The 21,551-nt window shown below is 34.9% G+C and overlaps 1 protein-coding gene and 1 long non-coding RNA gene across 2 annotated transcripts in view; one reads left to right on the top strand and one right to left on the bottom strand.

Annotated features, from left to right (window-relative positions):
- The window catches only part of LOC128169486 (neurogenic locus notch homolog protein 2-like), a 43,126-nt gene that overhangs the window by 2,358 nt on the left and 19,217 nt on the right, over window positions 1-21,551 (bottom strand). Inside the window, exon 5 of the mRNA XM_052835621.1 lies at window positions 7,358-7,582. Within this exon, the coding sequence (XP_052691581.1) occupies window positions 7,358-7,582 (225 nt within the window). The remainder of the gene's footprint in view (window positions 1-7,357; window positions 7,583-21,551) is intronic.
- LOC128169487 (uncharacterized) lies at window positions 7,849-9,346 on the top strand. Its single transcript, XR_008241545.1, has 3 exons — window positions 7,849-8,226; window positions 8,876-8,931; window positions 9,100-9,346. It is a non-coding gene; the product is annotated as an uncharacterized LOC128169487 (long non-coding RNA).

Below are 21,551 nucleotides of genomic sequence, written 5' to 3'. Positions count from 1 at the left end.
ATTTCCACTTTATGTATCTAACTGTATGTTTGCTACAAACCCACCGCCATTTAAAAACTCTTATATATTATGACAATGTGTTGAAGTTCTACTTTTTTTACTTGCATTGCGTAGTAGCCAATAAATTTATTATCAGTAACTTTACACTAAACAATCGCGCAAGAGTAATTTCTGTATACAAATGTGTAAACTGTCTGCAGAACAAACAGTTATGGATAACTCCCCTCCAAATATTGCCAAATAAAAAGGCTGTGGAACTGACTTGAAATTGATTTATGTTTATAACATTTATCAAAGCTCAGGGGCTTTATCCACCCCCTCTTTATCAATTATTTACAAATTATTGAAATGTCTTGTATATGGTTTAATCCTTATCCCTTAACCATAAAATTTTTTGATATCCCTTACCCATATATATTCCCGTTGATCATGTCAAGACGCAATTCAGACATAACCCCTAAACCTGGGGTCATCACCTCACCCTTAACCCCACCCTCCAACAAACTCAAAACAACTAAGTATCTTGAAAACATGCATTCTTCATCAATTATATATTTTTTTCTGTTATGGCATATCAAATACTATGTATATCATGATCCTGTGGATGGTTTTGACCCTCATGAAACGGGAAATAGGCTGACTTTCTTGAAAACTGTTGAGATTCATCTTACCGCCTACACTGTAGCCATATATATTCATGTGTTTTTATGTCGGGGGCATCAAATGGTGTAATCCCGAGGAGTTGCCAAACAGAAAATGATAAAATATTTTAATGATTTTGAAGATCCACATCTCTATTAATCCATTTTTACTCATATTTCAATATTGATTCTTCAGATTGACAATGATAAAAATGAATCCCACCACATGACATACCTAATCAAAGACTTAAAATTTCAAGCATTAAATTACGGGAAAAGTGGAACATAAATGTGTTATAGACAGACAAAAACAAATACATTCAAACACACAGACAGACGAGTATATGACGTATACTCCCAATCTCATTTGAAACGGGGGTATGACAATACCAATCCTATTCCTAGAGATGGTTTTTGAAGAAAAAAAACCCTACAGCATTGATTATACCCAACCTAACACCAGAGTAAACACCATCTGAACCCTGGGCTTACATTTGAGGTTTTCCTTGGATTTACTATAGGTTTACTTCTTAAGAATTTGTGTCCACTTTGGGTTTACTCGGGATTTGCGATTGGGGTCAACTAAACGGGGTGTTGCTAAAACGCGGAACGGAAAACGGAACGGAGAGCGGAACGGAACAGAAAACGGAAAATCTTATCTAATGTTATTTACTTTATAGATTTGTTTATCATGCTTAAACCGATATCCTTTGTCTAATATTTAATTTTTTTGAAAGATTATCAATCCGAGATTATTTATTCAAGAATAAATATTTCCCCAAAATCAACAGTACATGCATTGACCACCATACCCTGTCCTAAAATATCCTCGATTCACATTTTGCTGAATAGCTCGATATTTTTATGTACCTCAGGGTTCAAGCGATGTTCTTTCAGAAGCATGAACATTTTTCATGATTTCTTCTTTAAAACGTCCTCTCTAGCTCATTAGGTTCAATACACAAGTCTACAGGGTTTTGCATTTCAACTGACCCGGATGATAACGTTGAAAAATTGTGCGAGGTATTCTGAGTGACCTACGAATGGAGAAAAGATGTCAACATTTCCCATTATAAATCTCCGTAAGAAATCTGTTTTCTATCCTCTGAATTTTTCCGATTAAAAAAAATGATAATGTGTCAATGAAGTTTTCTTGGATATTTCCCGTTTCATCTGAATTAATTGCATCTTTCACAGGTATGTATATTTTGTTTTTAAAAATCGTCCAAATGTGTTGTATAACTATTAATATTTTGGGATCAGCACACCATAGTCCCAATTTATAAACGGAAAATCAAACCAGGCAACGTCTAGATCTCTATATTCAGATCTTGTGTATATAGCTGCAGGAATAAACAACTGTTAAGTAATGCAAGCGTATTAAAAAATTGCACTGCTTAAAATACTAATTTCACTAAGTACCGGGTATTATTAACGGTACAAAATGTAGAAAACGAACGCCGATATTAGAGGAAAAATAAAACATAACATAAAATCCACAACGTTATTGGTCCAACTAAAAGATGACACTTTTTGGTAAAATGATATTTACAATAGCGGGACATGTTTGCAAATAGAAGATACAACAAGACTTCGTAAAGATGATCATGGATTTCGTCAGTGGTACTTGTATATATAATAAGATTTTATATTATACGAACAATTTATATATCCATGTACTCTCTTGTATTCCTACGCCAGAGTTTAAATTCGTTCACCCAAAAGCTCGGCTGTCTCCGTAAATCTTCGACAAACAGAGAGGCTCTCTTGCTTGTCGGAGATTAACGGAGACAGCTAAGCGTCTGGTTGAACGAGACTGGAGTTCAATATCAATATTGCTTTGATCCATACACTTTTTAGAATTGTTTCGATTGTTAATACATAGTTTGAAATCTATCTTTAAATATTACACAACATGATTCATATGGGGTTTCTCTTAATTCTTGTCTGAAAAGTCTAATTATAAAAAAAGTGCGTAATTTAAATAAAAACTAGAAACTAATTGCCACGCAAGATAAGTTGATTTTAAAATAAATGATAATTGATAAAATCAACTCCCGTCAGTACTTTGATTTATCTTACTATCCTACTGCCTGTAATTCCCGCCCCTTGTACATGCATATCATGAATACACATGTACCGTCTGCTTTCTGATCGGGGTTTACTTTTTGTGTCCACTATGGGTTTACTTTTGGTTTACTCTAGTAAACCCGGAGTAATCCCAGAAAGTAAACCCAGGTTTTAGTTGGGATTTACCTTCTGTTTGGTTTGGTCTGATCGATACTGTAGGATGGGAATAAAGGTGTATCATTCTAACCGTATATAGTCAATAAATATAACTTGAGTATATGTTATTAATCCCCCCTTAAAAAAATTCTGGAACTCTAACAGACACCAACGATCGTATCTGGATAAATCGTTTATAAATTCTTTAAAGTTAGAAAATTTGATATTGTTTATATTTTTTTTAAAAGAAAAATTGTCATTTATACCAGTTAATATAAAAACCACCATTTATATTTAATTAGAATTTTGACCATTATGTTAAATATGAATGTTCGGATTTTTTGTTGTTTTTTTTTCTTGTTTTTTTTGGTTTTTAGCTCACCTGAGCTGAAAGCTCAAGTGAGCTTTTCTAATCACCTTTTGTCCGTCGTTCGTCTGTCCGTCCGTCCGTCTTTTCACATTTTAAACTTCTTCTCTAAAACCACTTTGTCAATTATAACCAAAGTTGGCACAAAGCATCCCTTTAGAAAGGTGATTATAAATTGCAGAAATGAAAGACCGATCTTTTTTAAAACGGAGAAAACCTCGAAACTGTAGAAAAAGGGGGTGCATTTTAAAAAATCTTCTTATCAAGAACTATTGAAGCAAATTCAACGTAATTTTGCAAAAATAATCCTTATGGAAAGGAAATCATAAATTGCAAAAAATTATTGGCGAACTCTGTTTCAATTTTGAGTAATTAACGAAAATAAAAATAAAGAGATAATCGCTGTCAATCAGTTAATAAATTCGGGTTCGGTATTCCATATCGAAAACGAAAGTTCATTGTGTAAGGCAGCCAAGTTTGAATGTTGACGCATGGTAAACGGGTCAAACTGACAAAGATGTATTTGCTTGTTGTGCAACAGTTTACCTGCGAAGGAATACTTGAAACATGCTAAATATATTTGTGCCAATTTAGTGAAGTCAATTGAGATTCAATCTTCCGATGCGTTGACCATTTCACTCCTGACCGTAGTTAAAGTTGTTTTGAATTTCGTTTATGCTTTTTAACTTGAGAGGAAATATTGCCTGTATTTTGGGATTTTATGTATTAAATCAAATATAGACGTCGGTAAATCAGACAGTTAATATTTCACCTGCGCAAAATTAGCATAATTTGATGCACTAACAGCATATCATATTATAAATACTATACATTTTATTGGTAATTCGGTACGATCTCTACGTTATGGTTGATTATAATTCAACGTGTTTTGTTAAGATGCTCTGCATTTTCAGTCTAAACGGAGATTGTTTTTGCTGCTAGAAATATATAGGTATATATATATATTATGAAAAATAAATTGTGCTCTTTCTTTGTTTTAGTGCATGTTTCTTCTGTTTTAATTGTTTATTTACAATTTTCTCTTTACTAATCATTTTCAGCCGAGTCAAGTTTCGAATTATAAGCAAGATACAGAGCTTTGTTCCCAGAACTGAGGTCATGCTTTTGTTCATTCTGAATAGGAAATACCAAGTTTAAAAATCTTAAGTTGAATGTAATTAACTCATGTGAACAAAAGTTGACTCAAACCAAGCAGCATTTCGAGTTCTGTATCTTGCTTATAATTCTACGATTGACGCTGAAATTGTGATTTATCACTTGAAATGTTTCACTAAACGTTAAAAAATTGTACAGAAAAAATTAAAAGGATAATATGCTATAACAACTTTTTGGGGCCACCTTCTTATGCGATGAATCTACACCTACTTTTGTGGTTATTCAGACACAATTAAATTAAAACGATCTCTTTAAAACAGTTTAAAACATTTCTGTTACGGGGATAAATCTATTATCGCTATTCTTAAGAAAAAATTACAGCGGAAAATCATCTTGATTTGTAGCCATTTTTTAATGTGATCTTGAATAAAGATGAACATAAAGTGTGGGCCTTAGTAAAATAAAGCGATATGCCTGTCAATACATTGCAGTCTGAGGCTCATTGAGGGGGGGGGGGGGGGGGGTTAGACCTTATCAGAAATCTTGACAAGCATAAAAAAAAAGAATTTGAGCGTGGCTATGTCTAACTTTGCAAAAAAAGTGTGTGTGTGTGTGTGTTGGGGGGGGGGAGAACCCCTTACCCCTCCACCCACTTCCGACGCCTATGCATTGATTATACATGTAATAGCTCTTTAACATATTACATGACAGCATTTTTCATTCGAGTGTATTCATCGATCAAGTGAGTAAGGTTATAAAACATAGCACGAGTTCACGCCTTGTAAACAACAATCGTTTATAATGTGGAAGACCAATTAAATATTTGAATGTTTTTAATTGAGCACCTTGAGATACACTTTTCCTCTTTCACATATAGGAATCTTTTTTAATAAAATACAATAACTAGCAAGTACAATGTAGTTGAAGATGAATATGTACCTATGTGCATATTCTCATATATAATTTGATCTTTTTATAAAGTGAGGGGACAGAACTGAAATAAAGAGAATTGGAAGTTAAGAGTGTACCCCTACCAAAATGTTGTTTTCTATTTTGCATAGGATCTTATTTTTGGTAAAAAAAAAAAGGGGGGGGGGGTTAATGTCATATAATTAGTGTAGGAAAACTAGACACGATCTCGTTGCGAGCAACGAGGAGGTCTTCCGTCCGATTTTCAGAAGGTGATATGACGTCATGGACTTAAACTTTCGACAACAAAACATGATTTCGAAATAGGAGTTGAGTACTAATGCTTGTCTGTAATGTTTTTATAAGTTCTCTTACGTTGCTTTTTTAAATACTTGCATTTCTTCCAATAAAGATAGAAAAGATTAAACTTTTTTACCTCTGGCCCCTAAAAACCCTTGTTAGGTAATGCATGAGAAAATCAGGATATATAAACGTATTATACTTAATTTTGCTTTTATATCCTATTACAAAACATCTCTCAGTAAACGACTATATAGATAACAGACTTTAGGATCATCTTGATACTTAATTTGAAGAGTCATTCCCTTTTTCTTGATATCAAATGAAAGGTCTTTAAATTTTAAACATAGTCTTTGGAAATTCCTTACTTCTCATGAAATTTATGTGAAAAAATGTTTTAGGGGCTAATCCATTATCGTCCCTAGTTTGAGGGGCCAGCCTCTTTTTCTTGATTTAAAACAAAAGATCTTAAAATATTTTTTATTCTACATGTCTTAACAAAATATTTGCGAGAAAAGAGATAAACTAAGAAAACCAAGCAAAATTACAACGCTTTTTTATCTCAATTTTCGAACCCCATCGAGCTCCGGCGTTTTTTGTGGTAGGCTAACATGAATGCTTTTGTGCATACAAACAATTTTTTGTCTATCATCCCTAAACTTTTGAAATCGATATCGTTTGTAGTTTATGAGAACACTCTTGGACAAACCAACACCCTAAAAATCCTTAAAATGACAATATCTCAAGAACGGAAATGACGTCATCAACCAAAAAAATTCCGATAAGTTTCGTGCAAATCAGTCGAACCATTTCTGAGATATCGCGTGCACAAAAAGTGTTAAGAAAAAAAAAAGAAGAAGAAAAAGAATCCGAAGAATAACAATAAGGTCTTCCGTTGGAAACGGAAGACCTTAATAAGTGTAAAATTTGGATACAGTTTATTTATGGTATTCTTTTTTTGTTTTTCTACCGAGGGGTCATATGGCACAATATCCTTTGAACACCTATATAAAGCCATTGCCATTGTTACTCAGGTGAGCGATGTGGCCCCATGGGCCTCTTGTTTTTATTTGTGTGTTGAAAAAGAAAATTTATCTTGGGGGAACTAATGTTATTTTAACTATTATTTACTTATCAATATGACAATTTTTCAAAAGGTTTTTATGCATCTAACCGATATCCCATTTCATAATTCCAAAGAAAACTCAGTTCTAGGAGTTTTTGGAACCATTTCTTTTGTAAAAAAAAAAAAAAAACCCACCTTTTTTACCCCAAGGGTTAAAATAAAATTTCAATGACCTTATACATCAACAGGACGCCTCCAATTATATGCCAAGAGTTGGTTTGGCCTATGCATAAACTAGTTAATTTATTGAAACCACATTTTTTTGAAAACAAAATAAACGTCACTTTTCAGCATTTAATTAACCCCTTGGCCGAAAATTAAATTTCCGAAACCTTATTGCACATCTATAGGACACCCTAATCATGATTAAGATAGATACTGTGTAAAATAAAAGAGGAATTTAAAGAGTTTTGGATATAACAAAATAGTAAATCAATATTTTGGGGGCTTCATTCGATCGAAGCTATGAACCAATTAACTAGAATTTAAACAACATTTTCCTCTACATTTGCTATACTTCGATTCTGTAATGTTGTTGTTAGATACGCTTACCTGTGTTTAAATGTCTATTTCTTTGTTAACTATCCTTACAGTTGTGATGTTATACATATTTAAAGTTTGGATATAAAAAGCAAAATCAAAACTTGTAATGTTGTTACTTTTTACAATTACCTCCGTATTCATCTATCCCGCTGTTGAGTATTCTGACAGATGTGATGTTAAACACAGCCTGTAGATCCACCCTCCACCAGGGATTGGTGTCAACATAATCTGTTAATGTACACGTGTCTACATCAACGTTTGTTCCTCTGTTGCCATCCACTGCACGCGTGGCGTTATAGTCTCTATGCGTTGTTGACTGTGTGGCAGGTTTACCTAATGCGATGTTCGGCAGAACTGTCAACGACATTACAATAAATAATAATTTTTGCGTGATAAAAATATGAGGATATAATTAACTACAATAGAGAAATAGCTGTGATAGTTGTTCTTAAGTTATTAAACTGAACTGTAAATGTAATATTTAAGCAATTAACTGCCGGGGTCCATATATTAAATAATAAGATGACGACTGTTCGGCAGGTTTAACTAATGCGATGGTCGGTAGAACTATCGACACTAATACAGAGAAAAATGCCGATGTCTAGTGATAACGTAACTCAGCTATGTTAAGGAAGGTCTAAGAATTTTACCACGTGTGATTTAGAAAAATTTGCATAAGCCCCGCCCCTTATTCATGAGATTTTACGAGATATGGGTATTTCGGTAATTAACAAACATCTACCAAAATGAATATGATTAATTATTGGGTTTGAATGGTTCAAGAAAGGTGTACTGAAATAAAATCATAAACTATTCTTTATATCTCGCGAAATCATGAAATTCCTAAGTCGTCTGATGACGTGTCGAGGCTGACTACGTCACATCGGCGCTTGCAGCTGTGATAAGAATAAACATGTGGACTTCAGTGATATATCTCGGAATTTAACTCGTTTACAACCAGCGTGGACAGAAATCGGCATAGGATTCAACTGAACAAGGTAAGATTTATCTATACTTCCCCTAGATATTGTTTTATATTATTTAATATTGTTGGATGGAACGGAAACGAAGTGAAACTCCTCGGCTTCGATTTTGTTTACTTGTTTACTTGTTTACATTTGTTTTTTATGTAATATTGTGTTCAAACATCAGTTTGGTGACTCAGTCAGGCAAAGTAATTGTTCTGCGTTTCGGTAGTCTTGATCATAAAGAGCATTGAGGCTCATTGTAGCTTTTTACTGGTCTCATATCGCGATAATATATTAGATCGCATTTCCTCCAAGTTCAAAGTACACAATAAAAGGTCCATGGCCAAACACTGTATGTGCTAGCACTACAAAGATTACTGTGAGGATCTGGAATGATTATAGACAAGATTGTAATGTTGTTTAAGTAAATCGAAATGTGTTATTTTATTCAGCCTTCTTTTATGAAGATCTAATTAGGCCTAATTTTATTTAAGACAAAATTAAAGTGTCTTCAAACTGAATTTCCACACATTTTAAAGAATAAACATTTGATTATGCCTGTTGTAATATCACTGAAATTGAAACCGCCATTAATATGCCCAATTATAGAGTAATGTTTCATTTTCATGTTATCTTTAACACAATAGCTTCCTAATTATGACACATTATTCATTTTCAGGGTTACTTAGGCAGTAGATGGACCACTGAAAACACTTCTTGGGATGTTGATAAAAAGTAGGTACTATGTATAAATATTTCTTTTACTCACTAACTTCAACTTCATGTAAAGTTTGTTGTTTTTTAATATCATATTGATAATGACACTAATGTAACCTATTATAATAATTTGCATTGATATCTATTGAAATAAAATTTGAAATTGATATATATTCATCATTTCAGGTATTGGTTTTCTTATCAACTGGACTACCTCCTAATATAAAAAAGACAGAAGAGAAGAACATGTAGTGTGCAAGAAGAATTGTCAATTTCCATAAATTCCACATTATGACTGAAAAATACTAAAAATCAGAAAACACTAGTCTTGTTGAACAGTTTGTCACAGAAAAGCAATCTCTATAGTATTTGTAAAGTTGATTATTAAAAAAAATTCTTGATAATATTGATATATTGTTTCTTCTTGCTTTCTTTAATTAGTACTGAAATATCAATTATGATTACAAGTAAACCTGATTATACATTAAAAGAATTTATTCACCAGCAAAGTTACATAAATTATTATGAAACATAAATGCGTAAATTACAAACTCAACACTTACACCCCCCCCCCCCCCCCCAAATAAAGGCAACTGATGAAATTATTTTTTTCCAATTTCAACAATTTTGTAATGATGATTGGTGTGAACAGAAACAACATTTAAACATTATTTTAGTGAAATTCACAGCGTTTAATTGTTTTAAGAATGAAAATTAAAATCATGATCTTAGTCAGTGTTGCGTTTGAATTTCACGCAAATCACGCTGAAAGTGAAATGGGTCAGATAAAATGCAGTAGTGCAAGGGCATACACTTGATCAAATATATTGAAAATTTCCATGTCTTACCATTGTATCCCCATTATGTCAAAAAGTGCTGGGAGCTGTATAAAGTCGCTACGCATTTCATAAAAATAAGCGTTAAATGCGGGAAATCCCAGTAAATTGCTGTTCATACACTGTTTACATTGAATTTAATAATTGTTCTTACTTGAATATTTTAAGCTCCCAGCACTTTTCGAAATTTTGAGGGTTCATTTTACAAGTTAGAAACAGAAATAACTATATTTGTTTATGTTATGCCCTTGCACTTTGCATTTTTTCGTATTATTCCTGGTTCATCTATTTTTAGCAGTATCACGTGACAGGGTATCCCCAAGAGACTAAAAAATTGCTCATGCGATAATAAATTATTTAATTTGTATAATCGATAAAATATCACTTTGTTTAACAATTTTTTGGAGTAGAATATCAAGATTGTTCAAAGGCTAACATTTTATGTGATAAATATCGCTATTTTTTTATGGACGCCCTTAACATAGCTGAGAACGAAAATGCAATTTAAATATGGAATGAAGAAACAGTTTGTTAATCAAAAATGAAGCCGATCTGCACAATTTTGTTTCATTTCATTTCTTTGGAGATATTCAGCTATAGACTTAATATGAAGTCTTTCATAAATGACTTCATATTAAATATGATTTTAGACATTATTATTAAAATACACATACAAAATTATTTAGCATCAAAACTATGTCAACATCTATTCTACAATTTACTGGCATTATAGTGAAAACTTTATGAATCTGGGTTTTTTTAATGGAGGGTAATCGTGTTCAAATATCCAGATATGTAAACTTGTAAATCCGAATATGCAATCATGTTAGTATGAGCCTGAGTATAAATGAGTGTAATTTTGATCGTGTCACCTATAAAACACAGGAATAAATACTTTAGAGTTGACCGCGCAGGCCTTCAATCGAATGTTTCCTACAGATGCTTAATTGCAGCTGTAAAATGTTGTCTGTTATTTACATGTAACCTGCCACTATAATACACACTTTCTATCTGTAGTCTCAGCATTTGTATATCAGTTTTCCGAAATAGCATGGCTGACATGTTACAAATCAACAAATGTAAAGTCTACAAGTTTGTCGAATATTGACATGATCATATTTGGAAACAGTGACGTCAACGATAGGAGGCTAGGTGCAGGTAAAGGCATGCTGTTATCGCCGGAATGGGGACAGAATAAATAAAATAAATTATATATTACGTAGGCCTATAATTGGTATTATCTCTGGATAACATCCTTTCTTGGGAAGTATGATTTTTCGGAAAAATAAATAATGAGCTTGGTGTACATTTTGACAAGAGAATGTATAAAAAAAATGCGAGTAAAGAATTCGATCGGCTTCAGATATCTTCTAAGAACTAGAAAAAACTACATATAATGACTTTGTTTGAATATACATGTATATAGATATAAAAAACATGCAACAAATTGTTAAAGTCTAGAGCTAGGTTGAATTAAGAAAATATCTCCAAAAGCTTCTAATCGCTACCACAAAGTTCGGACAAGACCCCCCCCCCCCCCTCGAAAAATTACACGGAGTCGGCCAACTAGTCAATTAAATAACTTAGTTGCAAAGTACTCGACAAGCAAAACAAAATATTTAAAGACATTGGTTTTAAATTTTGATTACTATGAGAAATAATAAGCAAACCCCCTCTTTGAAAAATAAATAAAAATTCCAAAGTTAAGGTTAACTGTCGTGATATTAAAAATGTGTATGAATTATTTTTAAAAATGATTCATTTTGCATTGTTAGCAATACATAGGGAAAAAGCGTATTTTGCTGGTGAATATTGGCATTTTTTTTTTATTTCAAGCAATTAATACGGGAAAAGAGTATGACGTTCTGAATGTCAGTTCGATACAGACTCACTTATTGATGTTTTTTGATAAAAAATTTCCGGAGAGCTATTATAATACAACTTTACAGCCACTTGTGAACATGAACTGTTTACCATAAAGCAGCTACTTAATTTTGAAAAATATCGTCAAAACAGTATATATTTTAAAATATCTTATAATTAAAACTCTACCAGTTCATATACGCTCCAATTCATCTGACCAACCCCGTGCCATACTTTTAGAAATCCAATTTCCGAAGAAAACAAAATCATCATTACAGAAACGTAAACATGCTAGTAGTAGTATACCCTGACTTTGAGCTTTAATTAACTAATATAAAACTTTTATAAAACCCTGACTCTTTTTTTTTTTTTTTTTTTTTTTTTTTACAGTTTTAGATTCTTTTATTTTCTATCTTTCACAATAAAATCATTTTGATATTTAAAAAAGTATAAATACATATATATATATCATATGGGCATTTTCACCCTTGTAAACAATTTCTATTTTTTTTATTTCATATTTTATAATATCTGGCTCATGATTGCCGACACGATCCAAACTTTGCTGTGCATTCCATTACATGTCATTTTCTTTACCTATTGTCCGAAATATTTGCTTACTTACTATGAAGAGTATACATTCTTTTACTATAGATAGCTTTTTCTTTGAACACTTGTGAAATCAATTAGTGTCACACTAATCAAATGAAGCCGATTTATTTAGAGTAACTCGTTGAACAAACTTAATTCGCACCTATGTCATTTTCGTTTTTCTTCGGTTTAGAAGCTAAAAGCCGAAGGGTAAATTGTCCTTTTGATGTCAGCTTTCAAGCCAATTGCTTTTCACACTTTGTTTTTACAATTGTTGACAAGATTAACTCAGGGCCGGACAGGGGACGCTAGCTTGCTTTGTCCGATCACTCTTTTTTTGGACGGCAAGAAATAAACATCAAACTTATATTCAACGTCTCCTGTCCTATTTTCAGGATCAACTTGTTACGTCACATATCAAAGTTAAAAATAAAATTCAGAAAACAACATTATGGCAACTGGATTTAGTCTCCCCAAATTCAATGAATCAGAGTCACCTGTGATCTGGTTATCCAAACTTGACGCGTGGCAACAGTTCCATAACTATGCCAATCAGAAAATCCTTGCCATGCTACCCTGTGCATTAGAGGGAAGTGCTAGTACGTGGTTTCAAACAGTGCAGCCTCCCTGCAACTCACTAACAGCATTCAAGAAACAACTCACAGACAGATTCCAACCTATTTTATACGGCATGCCACTGATGGGTATCCGACAAGATACAAGTGAAACCATGGACCAGTATCTTGAGAGAGCTGAGAGAATCAGCATGATACATGATATGGCAGAACTTTACAAAGTGCAGGCCATTGCTTCAGGACTACTTCCTCCTTCGCGTGGGAAAGTTCTCTCCCAAGAACCGAAGAGCTTTCAGGAACTTAGAAACACTATCTCCAAAGTTCAAGTTGAACTTAGCGACCTTCCACAGAATTTGAACCATCCCAGTGACCATAGCCTCGCTAACCCGTGCACCACCCTCGCGCCCAGATGACAGAACTGACGAAGAGCATTAAAGCCGATATAAGTGCGCTCCGTGTAACCAGTGAACCCGACCAGTCCTCACAGCAGCGTTGGACCAACCAACATGGTGGACGACCACGGTACCACTGTCGTGTATCCGCGCCGGTAGTGACGTGTTTGGATAAAGTGAAAATGGTGGTTCCGTTTGCTTCTTGATAAGTGTTCGTGTTATTTAAGGCTTACATTGTCTACTTTTACATGAAAAAGATCGTCAGATCTATTTAAAAGTGCATAAAATCTTTAAAGTTCTACGAAGTTTATGTTAAAATTATGTAAATAAGCAGATCATGTCGATTAATTGTGAACAACGGAACAGGTTTGGATGACCTTGTTTTTCAAAATAGGAACGGTTTGGATACGCATCTGATACGGTTTGGATGTAATTAATTTGTGAGTGTTAACAGCTCCTTTAATTATCCCCTCGCGAAGGGGATATAGCATCGCTACTATGCGATATACAGGCCCTCACTGAAAAGCATGCTTTCAATATAATGGATATCGTCATGTGATAGACATATGAAGTCACATTGTTTAAAAAAATAAACATAGACATTAAAGACTTGTGCATTTAAGCCAACAAAACTTAATATACCGTAATTTAAATTTCAATTTTACACACGCTCCAAATAATTTGCAATTGGCTTATAAAAATTGCATACAGATTGCTTAACAGATATGTTAAGTATATTGTATAATCATTCCATCGATATTAATTTCGAAAGATTTAGCCTTACCAAAATCTTTACCGACACAAAAAAACATGTGTTTACGACAGTTTCAATTGTTATGCTTCTATATCGTTATCGGCTTTAAACGTGAAAACGTCAAAAAATCAAAAGAGATCAGTCAAACACAGAATTATGCCAACTTTAAGAAGCTTAAAGTCTGTAAAATCATCTAATGATACAAATATTTTTTTTTCTTTTAAAATTGAAACGATATAATATATCGATACACTGCACAGAACAAACCGTGATAACGTGGATATTTTTAATTATTGGTATCCTGATATGGGTTTGATGAAAATGAAAAAAAAAATCTCTTTTATACAGAGTAACTTATCAAACATCATACTTGTCTATTTTTTTAAATTAAAAATTGAAACGTTCCCAAACAACTTCTTAGTTTTGCAACAGCCTAACAACTGCGCTTTGGCAAATTTTTAACAATGAAATTTTAATCATTATACTTTCATGTTAAATACTAACGCGGGTTTTGTACTTTTTCTGCAGTAACGCCACCTTCATTTCCCGCATGAGTCACCAAAACCTCTTGATATACATGTACATAGATACATATTTATTGTTTTGATTTTCTGGTGAGAATTATGATTGAATAAAATTTAATGTACATATAAAATGGCGATGTTTACCTATAATCACTGGGAGTGAAATAATTGTAGAACTTTCTTTGTCTAGCGATGTACAGGCTTGGTATTGAATGTAAACGAGGCTCAATTTAATAATATTATTACCAAGCACGTTCTCCGTTCAACTTACTTCACGATTATAAATATCATTTCATAATAACTAATTAACACATCATATAGTCGCTTGCCATTAAAGTAGTAGATAGTTGTCTGTTAAGGTGTTTATATGATGTATTGCTTTTCAGGTTAAAGGTGAAAAACTTCTTCCTTCTTCTTTTTTTTTTTTTTTTTTTTTTTTTTACATTTTATTGTGTTCCCAATGTTTCAACTCATATTTCCTTTATAATCTAAAATTAAAAAGTATTCTTTTGAAATGTTAGTAAAAAAAATTGATTTGATATAACTATATTTACATTTTTCAATGTTTTTTCATTTGATAACACTAAGTATCAATTTGTTCATATTCAGTTCAATAAATTCAAATGACGTTTGCTTATTAAAATATTTAAAAGTACAATTGCTGTGAATTAAATTAATATAAGTAATAAGGAATCATTCTTTCGATATTGTGAAGTGTAATTTCGTTTCGAGCTTTATTGGGTTTGACCACGCCCCGACCAAAATAATCAACTCATGATATTCGATCAAAGAATGATTCCTTATTCGTTAAATAATCAATTTCTGATCAATTATACACTAAAAATACCATTTTATCAGAGAAAAAAACGTGCTTGTCTAAAGAAATAAACTTAGGCATCCAGATTTAGTTCCCTTCGAACATGTGGAAGTATTTTGGTTTCATAACGTTTATAAAAATGTCGGAAAGGAAAGAAAAATTCATCGTCTGCATATTAAGTTCTTTTCACCTGACTTAAAATACATCTTTGCATGCTGTGTAATTTGAATGACCCACTATTTTTTAAAAAGATGTATCTCCGGTTGCACACCGATAAAATGCAAAGTGCTCTCTTTATGTCTAAAATATCAAAAATCCTATAACTTTTAATTATTCAAACCGTACCATTTGCGCAATTTATATTTTAGCATCCAAACTGGAATAATTTATTTATCCAAACCGTACTACTTCTTTAGCAGTTGCATGAAGTTATTGCTATTTTTATACATATTAATGTATTAAAAAGACATCGGCTTGATTTTATTTGGTTAATGTAATGTTTTAAATTAATTTTGGCTGCTTCAGATTTTCAGTATGTGTTATAATATCTACGTAATCTAGAAATAGTTCTTGGTTTTAGCGTTAAAATTACACGTTAACGATTGATTTTTCTACAAATAAGTCGTTTTTATAAACGATGTACGAAAACAACGCACACTCTTCTCAACTGCAAAACCTTCAGAAAAATATGAAAGACTATTACGATATTTTAATTAATATTTACCCCGTTGTCGATAGAAAAAAGAACACAACACTCATTGTTTTTGCAATGGATACGCCATTTTCACGTTATCCAAACATGTCACTACCGGCGCGGATACACGACAGTGGGTACCACAACAATCGCAGAGACATGAACCAGAGATCCAGACAGTACGAGAGAGAGCCACAAGAGTACGAAAGCTGCAAGGGATGTGGTAAGTCATGTCCTATTCGAGAAAAGTGTCCAGCTTTTAACACCAAATGCACATACTGTTTCAAATGGCACCATTATGAATATGTTTGTTTCAAAAAACAGCGACTTTTTAAAAAAGGCACCTTCACCAACACTAACTCTCACTCTTCTAGTTAGGGGCACGCGCCTGTCCCTAGCACGGATAGGCACCCAGTTAACAGTTCTCATGCAGTAGTCTCTCTTTACAGTGCTAACTCTACCCCTTCAACTAACAAGTCTAACACTAAACCCTAAACCACTAACAAATCAAATACCCCAACTAAAACCAACCATCAATCTCATAGTGTTAGACTTATTATGCCTGTGGAGAAAAATACTGCTGCAATCTCTATCTATGGTCATTCCATTAGAGCATTAGTGGACACAGGAGCAAGCATATCCTGTGTAAGTTCTGATCTTATACCCAAACGTGGTATAAACCCAGTTGAGTCCGTCTAATGTTAGGGATGCTGTTGCTGTTGGCGGTGAAAGACACGCTAGTCTCGGTGCTATATCCTTACCCATCTCCTTTGATGGGCCTCTCATTTCTCATACCTTTCATGTCTTCCAATCATTTAATCATCCTTTGATCTTGGGTCTCGATTTTCTGAACCAAAATGACGGCATCTTCAACGCTGAAATCAGTACCTTATACCTCAGAGATCCAGATGACCACACAGCATTCTCCATCGACACCAACACCGGGTTTGCTAGAGTTCTCTATACAACTTCTATTCCACCAAATTCTGTTGTTTCTGTGCAAGTGTTCATTACTAACATACCAAAACACAAGACTGTACTATTAGAACCATGCGCACAGCTACCACAACGCAGTCTAGCAGGAGCAAAGTGTCTTGTTGAAAACACCGGAAAAGCATTCATGCAGATCATCAACCCATCCAACAAACCAATCAGACTCAATGCTACAACACCAATTGCATCTGCATCCATTGTGAATGAAAAGACAATTTATTCCTTTGACACACCACCGAAAATTTCAAAACAGAACACCAACTCACAATCCAAAGATCCAATACACTTAGACCTTCAACATACATCCCTCCCTGATGTTGAAAAAGATCTTCTTACGTCCTTTTTGTCGAAATACAGAGCTGTCTTTGCAACTGACTTACATGAATTAGTAGAAGCCAAGACTCAACCACATTGCATTGACACAGGAGACGCCCATCCTATCCGACAAAGATTCTACAGACAATCTCCACATGTCAACGCCGAAATGAATCGACAGATAGAAGAGATGTTGTCTACTGGTATCATCGAAGAATCCAGCTCCATGTGGCAGAGTCCAGTGGTAATTGTGATAAAGAAAAATGGCCAGCTGAGATTTGCTGTGGATTACAGAAAACTAAACGCAGTTACCAAGCAATTCACAGTTCCACTTCCCCGACTTGAAGATGTCTTCGATACCATAGGATCCTCCCAGGCCAAATTATTTTCAACACTTGATCTTGCGTCAGTATTCTGGCGAATTCCAGTGGACAGCGACACGAAACATAAAAGTGCCTTTGTTACTCCTTCTGGTGTTTATCAATGGAAACGCATGCCATTTGGACTAGTGAACGCTCCAGCTAGCTTCCAAGCCCTCATGACACAAGTTCTCCGTGGTCTAAATTGGAAAACCTGTCTCGTTTATGTGGACGATATTCTTGTGTTTTCCAATTCCTTCAAGGAACATCTGCAACACCTAGAACAAATTTTCATTAGACTGACAGAAGCAGGTTTAACCTTGAAACCTAGCAAATGTGCATTTGCTCTATCTTCAGTGAAGTACCTGGGACAGGTGTTGACAAAAGACGGGATTCAGGTCGATGTTTCCAAAACTGATACATTGCGATCCTTTCCAATACCTCGGAATCAAAAGGAGTTACGATCATTCCTTGGCCTCTGTAACTATTACAGAAAATTCGTCAAAGGTTACAGCAGAATCACCAACCCATTAACAGCCATTCTGTGCAAAGATACACCATTTACATGGACAGAAGAGTGCCAATCCGCCTTTGACAAACTAAGGACAGCATTAACAACATCTCCTGTGCTAGCCTACCCAGACCACAACAAGCCTTTCACCCTAACAACAGATGCTTCTGGATCAGCAATTGGCTACATCCTTGGACAGACTGATTCAACAGGGATAGAGAGAGTAATTGCTTATGGTGGACGCTCTCTGAACCAACACGAAAGGAAGTATCCAGTGTCTGAGAAAGAGAAAGAAGGACTCGCTATTGTCGAAGGCATTAAAACATATCATGTGTACTTGGCCAGTCAACCCTTCAAAATTTTCACAGACCATGCTGCACTAAAGTGGCTGAACAATGTGAAACAGTCCACAGGAAGACTTGCGAAATGGGCTGTTATCCTACAAGGGTATAAATATGAAATACACTACAAGCCTGGCACGAAAAATGAAGTGGCAGATGCGCTCTCTCGACGACCATACCCTGAAACCTCTGAATCTCTACCTGAATCAGATGTAATTCCTTCATCTGATGTTTCCAGTCTTGAGTCCAACAAAGTCTTTTATGAGACCACATCCTTTTACAAAAGATCAGAAGAATTAATTGCCTTAGAAACAACATCTCATACAGCTTGTGTCTGTGCTATTGATACAAATCCATCCATTGCAGAACTACAACAAGATTGTCCTGACTTTGGACCTATATACAAGTACTTCAAAAATGATGAATTACCTTCTGAAAAATCAAATCGTGACAAATTGCTCAGCAAATCCAACTTTTACGTGTTTCTGGACAACGTGCTGTACCACTATTACCAACCCAGATCAAAAAGAGCACGACATCCGGACAATTATGTCAAGCAGCTAGCAGTTCCACGTTGCTTAAGGGAGGATGTACTCAGGTCATACCATGACAGCTTGGCTGGAGGAGCTCACTTTGGATTCGAACGCACTTACAGAGCCATCCAACTAAAATACTACTGGCCAGGAATGTACCAGAATGTTGCAGACTATGTACGTCCACCCAAAATACTCATGCACCTCTTGTCAACATGCCTGTCACCAAACCATTCAACAGAATTCACATGGATATCCTTGGTCCTGTAACTAAAACATCTAAAGGTCATAAGTATATTCTACTAGTCGTGGACTCCTTTCCAAAATGGCTGGAAGCATTTCCTCTGAAAACCCAGGATTCTAAAGAAATAGCAACAGTACTTTTTCGTGAAATTTTTGCTCGCTATGGTGCACCTCGCACTCTCATCACTGATAGAGGACAAAATTTAATGAGCAAATTAGTCACGGCTGTATGTGAGCTTTTCCAAGTCACCCGCCATCACACAAGCTCATACCACCCGCAAACCAACGCAGCATGTGAACGCATGAATAGTACTATTGCTCAGTGTATCCGAACATACATCAATGAAGATCAGGATAACTGGACAGAGTTACTCCCTGGAATTATGATGGCCCTCAGAATGAGCCCTTCAACACAGTCCTCTGACTTTTCTCCTCATCAAATCCTCTTTGGCTCAGAAATGGAATTACCTTTCGACACATCTCTAATTCCTAAAGATGGCATGAACCAAGACGCCAAAACTCATGTGGAAAATCTCATAAAACATCTGAAGGTCGTTGAAAACATTGCCACTGACAACATCCGCAATGCACAACAAAGACAAAAGGCACAATATGACAAAACAGCAGTCAACAAAGAATTCAGAGATGGAGAATGGGTCCTACTTCACAATACAAAAGTAAGAAAAGGACTTTCTCCAAAATTTACCAAACCTTGGGATGGACCATTCTACATTGCGAGACAAGGATCAAACAACACCTACAAAATCATCCGTTGCTCAAACAACAAAGCTCTGAAATCACATATACATGCAAACAGGCTAAAACCCTACAAAACCCTGCCCATCGTCAACATTTAGACCCGCCACCAGATGCTGAAATCATTGACGACACGCATCTACCACCTGACAACTATGCCAATGAACAGCACGTTAACCAAATTCCAAACAACATTCAAGATGCCACAACAAACAACGATGCCACTCAACCTTTACAGGCTCCAGGTGATCAGCCTCCAACACCTACACAACCAAACAACTCTGGTGTACCAAATCATGTTCCTCCTGACGCACCTCAAGGAAAGAACAGCTCACAGCCTCCGTCGTCACAACCCGAGATACATTCTCCCGACGCACTTACCGGAGAGGACACTCAACCCACTCCATCTGAAACCTCAGACGACAACATAGGCTACGTTGAAAAACTTATTCGGTATAGGTATCAAAAAGGCAAAAAGTACTTTCTTGTGAAATGGATAGGCTACCGTGAGAAAACATGGGAATCTGAAGACAATATCAATCCAGCCCTTATCCAGAAGTACCTCATAGATAAGACAAAAACTGGCCAAGCCCGCAAACGCAAAAAGCGATCTTGTTTTAACTAGAAGGCAATGTTTAGTCCTATTCTTTCACTCTATCCACTTTTACTTTCTCTACCACAAACATTTCCCTTGTGCTTATATAAGATCATGTTGAAATTTTAACTTTTCATTTTTGGGTAATTTTTTTTTCAAAAATTGGGCAATATTTGAATTTGTTAATTTAGTGCTTCTCAGTTCTGATCAAACTGATACTGACATTCAATCTTATACAAGGCACAATCCTCTGATACCTCTTTTCTCTCTTCTCGTAGGTGGAAGTGGACTTAAACACCTGCTACTTCTGGTTCTTTTCTTGTGTCTTGGTACCCCTGGAATTGCCAAAAACACCGACAACACCATCCAACGGATCAATTATGGCATCATCTTTGAAAAATCAACCAACATCTTCTTGAGTCAAGAAAACTGGCTCCACACCTTCCAGATTCAACTCCCAAAGAAGATCCATCTCGACTCCCTATATTGTAACATGCCAAAATGCGAGACAGTCGGCCATATTATCAAATCCATTAACCTTCTACGTATGCAGTGTATGGCTAGTGTAAACACCACCGTCAACCAAATCCATCATTTAATTCCTTCCACAACATTACCTCCACAACAAACATACATTGATCATCTAGACAAAAGAGGACTTTTTGATTTCGTGGGTAAAATTTCAAAATCACTCTTCGGTACTGCAACATCAGACGACATTAACGCATTAAAACGACACATGCAGACTCTTAACAACAATGTAAAATTAGCTCAAGCAATGGCCCAACAAGATCATCATCTGTCATCCTTCATTTCAACAGTAGATAAGCGCTTCAACAATGTAATGTCTGCAGTCCAGAAAAACCACCAGGACGCCATCGCTTTATCCAACCTGGCCCACAAATCAATGGATGCTCTGGAACACGAATTATTATACTAAGTGAAC

The sequence above is a fragment of the Crassostrea angulata genome, unplaced genomic scaffold, assembly GCF_025612915.1.
Source record: "Crassostrea angulata isolate pt1a10 unplaced genomic scaffold, ASM2561291v2 HiC_scaffold_141, whole genome shotgun sequence".
In the NCBI taxonomy this organism is placed as follows: Eukaryota; Metazoa; Mollusca; class Bivalvia; order Ostreida; family Ostreidae; genus Magallana; species Magallana angulata.
Note: the sequence above shows the minus strand (reverse complement) of the source record. Positions and strands in the feature narration are given on the sequence as shown.